Source organism: Notamacropus eugenii, chromosome 3, assembly GCF_028372415.1.
Source record: "Notamacropus eugenii isolate mMacEug1 chromosome 3, mMacEug1.pri_v2, whole genome shotgun sequence".
Lineage (NCBI taxonomy): Eukaryota > Metazoa > Chordata > Mammalia > Diprotodontia > Macropodidae > Notamacropus > Notamacropus eugenii.
The window spans coordinates 361,784,778-361,788,654 of NC_092874.1; the positions used below are offsets into that span (position 1 = coordinate 361,784,778).

Sequence of the window (3,877 nt, forward strand, 5' to 3'; positions counted from 1 at the left end):
TCCAAACATTCATTTTCTCGAAAATAATGAAAGTAACTGAGGAAGTTCAGTTTGTAATTCTTTCTCCACATGATTACTCAATATTATAAATGTTTCATATTTCCTGTTTTTCTTGGATCATTGATTTCATTTATTTGTGTATATTCTCCACTGATACACTTCACAACCCTTTCCATGACTTAATAGACAATGTCATGAGTTGCTGTGGTTTTAAAGAAAAAAAAGTCAATCTTCTACTGACTAATGTTCTGGTAATGAGCAGACATGAGTATATAAATATGTAAGTGTGAATAAGATAAATAGAATAAAATTTAAAAATATGAACAAATAAATTATAACACTAAATAAAATTGACACATACCTCATGAGGAAGAATCATAAATACTATAGTCCCCAAACATAGGAAAATATAACACATTTCTATAGCAAATATTATACTCACTAGGTAAAAATTAGCATTCTTTGTGTCCATTTTAGTTCTTCATTTATTTGTCTTAAGTTCCTAATTATTTTTTGAGAAAATATTCCAAAGTTAACTTTGAGTTTGGGGTAGGGAGAAGGTTGGTAAAGAAAAGGAATGATCCTTTTCTCATGAAGTATTTGGCATACATGTGTAATAAAGATTAGAATAATGTCTTTATATCATTTGGTTTGTATTGTTTTTCATTATTCTTTCAACTTCACTTGAATCAGTGCATGCATCTTTCCAAGCTTCTCTGTATTTAGCACACTTACTGTCATTGTGACAATAAACCTAAGCCTCTTCTATAAAATGAGGTGTCCAAGCATGGTGGTCCTACACCTCTAATCCCAGCTGCTAAGGATTGAGGATTTTAATCTATCACTTCTCTTTATGTGAACAGCCACAACAAGGGACAGAAATGGTTGAAGGGACAGAAGCCCAGCTTTGTCCTATTATGAGCAAATGAAGAGCCCAGGTGCTGATTACAAAAAATGTAATCCCTTGAGAGTAAATCAAAATGTTGCCTTCCCTTATTGTCTTTGGAGAAAAGTTTTGAGAAAACTACTACTTCCATCTATTTGCAGAAGAAAGCTCCAGGAGAAAGTGTGGGCTCTAGAGAGAACATAACTGGATATATATAATGATTTCAGTGGAGCACACATCCTCATAAAATACATCTATAAAATTCATATACCAAAAACTTTCTAGATGGAAGAGTCTTTAGAATTTGCCAGGTCTAATCCCCTAAATTTGAAAATGAGGAAACTGATGCAAAGAGAGGCCAGGCAAGTTTCCCTGAGCCAGTTAATCAGGATAAAGCCAGCGCTAGAACTCAGGTCTCTTGGTACCCAATCCAGGGATTCCATAAATGTCTCTAAGGTCAAATGAGAAAAAGAGAAACCCTTAATGTTAAAGAGTAGTAAGCGTTATTCTTTTTCCTTGCTTCTCTTACCCCAAGTCCTAAAAAGACCAGAGAAGAATGAAAACAGACATAGGATAAGTTTCCATCAGTGGATCACACTGATATAATGCTTCATCCCTTAATGAACGTTTGACAGCTCCCTCTCCCTACTCCATGAATGAGAATATAAGGCTAGGCTAAAAGAATTGTGCCCAAAGAGAAAATGGCACAACTGAAAGTTAAATCAAATGAAAAAATGTCAATCCCTCTACCTGCGAGGACTTAAAAGGGGTGTTTCCATGAAATCACGTGAAATGTGGGATTATCTCCTCTTATAACACAACTATTGCGTGTAATCTTTTTTCTTTTCATGTGTGATTATAAATGCCTAAACTACTATCCTATTCAGTATTCACCTACACTATTTCATTTATTTTAATAATTGTGTATTTGACCCTTTAAATTCTCCACTGTGGGAACACTCCATGTGAGAGTCACCATCTAATAACAGTGATAATAATTAATAATAGTAATAGCTGCCATTTACATAACACTTTACATGTCATCTCATTTGGTTCTCACAACAATAGCCCAGTGAGGTAGTGTTATTATTTTCTCCATTTTACAGATAAGGAAAATAATGAGCTGAAAGGACTTGTCCGTGGTCATTTAGATAGTAAATGCCTGAGTCAGGATTTTAAGATCTCCCTGACTCCAAGTTTGTCCACTATGCCATCTAGGATGGTATACGTAAGGATTTCTTCAGGTTACAGATTGACTCTGAACATCATGTTAACGTTATCTATGTTCTATTGTATATTTTTATTTTGTTAAATATTTCCCAATGACACTTTCCATGTAGTTCAGGCAGCATTTGAAAATGTTGCTCACTGCAATATAGCCAACACCTGTGGTTTGACCATTCCTCAGTCAATGGCCGTCTTCATGTTTCCAATTCGTTGCTATCATGAAAAGTGCCCTTGTAAATATTTTGGAGTAATTGGAAACTTTCTTCTTATCCGTAGCTTCCTTAGGGTAGAAACTTGCTAATGGAATTCAGCCAAATGGTATGGAAAGTTTAGTCACTTTATTTCCATAATTATAATTGTCTCTGTTATATCTAGCCTTTGGGCATGTGTATTTGGACACTGGTGGTATCCCTCCTGTAGACTGTGACCAACTGAGGGCATAGTGACCACGTCATTTTGCAGCTGTCTGCATATCCATTTAACAGCACAGTGCCTTGAACTTAAATGCTTTAGTAAGAGCTTGTTCAACTGCATTCTTGCAATGAATCTTCTCTGAGCTCTTAGGGACTATTATATCAGCCTTTTCATATGAAGTTTCTTAATAAAGCACTTTTATGAGTAAAACAGAGTTCTTTAAAAAATGCATTTTATATTAGAAATATAACAATTAACAATATAAATGCTACAAAAGTGTCCCCTTCCATGAACAAGAAATATAAATATTAACATAAGAATAAATTAAAATAAATAAGCATACATAAAATATATAAATAGAAGGCTGCGAAGTTTAAAGTGTTCATTTTTTGAACACAGATGATTCTCTATATTCAAAGCCATTTTGATAGAGAAATGGCAACTTATATTGTTTTAAAATCATTCAGTGAATATAGATGATTTTCAATGGATGTAGAAAGCATTCTTTCTAATTGAATGCTTAATTTTAGGAAGTAGTCATTTATTTGAGGAACTGAAAATCTACTTTTTCTTCCTCAGTTCCTGAGATTTCTTGTGAGTTTGTTCATGAGCATAAAGATCTTCCTGATCTCTACTCTCACAATTTCCCAGGCACAGTGACTGTATTCTTTATCTTGTAGGTATTCGCTTATCCTTTGGAAGTAACTCTTCAGGGCCAGCCTGGGGTGCTCACTTCCCAAAGAAGGCTCTTCCCACTCCACATTCTGCCCAACACACCTCTCCAGCTGTTCCAGCTGCTGATCCAGTCCACTGAGCAGTTGTATGAGCTGGTTCTGATTCCAAGCAGCAGGAGTAGCATTCAGGCTGAAGATGGTGAAGATCTGCTGGAGCATGTCATGAACAATGACTGTGCCATTTTCCCTCTGGAGCTGGCTGCCCTCTATGACTTCCTTTGGGAAGTTGAAGTTGGCCCTGTCCTTCCAACATGGCACCAGGGAAAATGTGCTTATTTGGTGTAGAAGTGAGAAGTCTTCCAGAAGGCCCTGAGTCAGGTCACAGCCTAGGGAGCACAGGATACTGGAGGAAAGCAGCATCAGGGCAACTGGCAACAAGATCCAGGAGGTCATAGTGACACTGAAGATTGTTTGAGTTTGACTGAGCTGGGAGACCAGTGAGCCTTTGTCGCAGATTCTTGGGTTGTGTGGCCTCTAAGCCACTCTCTCTTAAATAGATCTGAGAGTCATTTCCATTACTTATAATGGGATTTCCCTTCACTTTCTACTTTCTTTTTTTTACTTTCCATATTGATTTTAGAAGATGTCCTTACAACCCTGTCTTTGAAATGGTTTA

The 3,877-nt window shown here is 36.3% G+C and overlaps 1 protein-coding gene across 1 annotated transcript; it reads right to left on the minus strand.

Moving 5' to 3' along the window:
* Window positions 1–3,102: 3,102 nt before the first annotated feature.
* Window positions 3,103–3,654, minus strand: LOC140531656 (interferon tau-2-like). Its single transcript, XM_072650468.1, has one exon. It carries the CDS (start codon window positions 3,652–3,654, stop codon window positions 3,103–3,105), a length of 552 nt encoding a protein of 183 aa, XP_072506569.1.
* Between the last annotated feature and the right edge of the window lie 223 nt (window positions 3,655–3,877).

What these genes read in the sequence shown, in the direction of transcription:
- LOC140531656 (XM_072650468.1), bottom strand. Translation starts at nt 3,654, where the DNA reads ATGACCTCCTGGATCTTGTTGCCAGTTGCCCTGATGCTGCTTTCCTCC.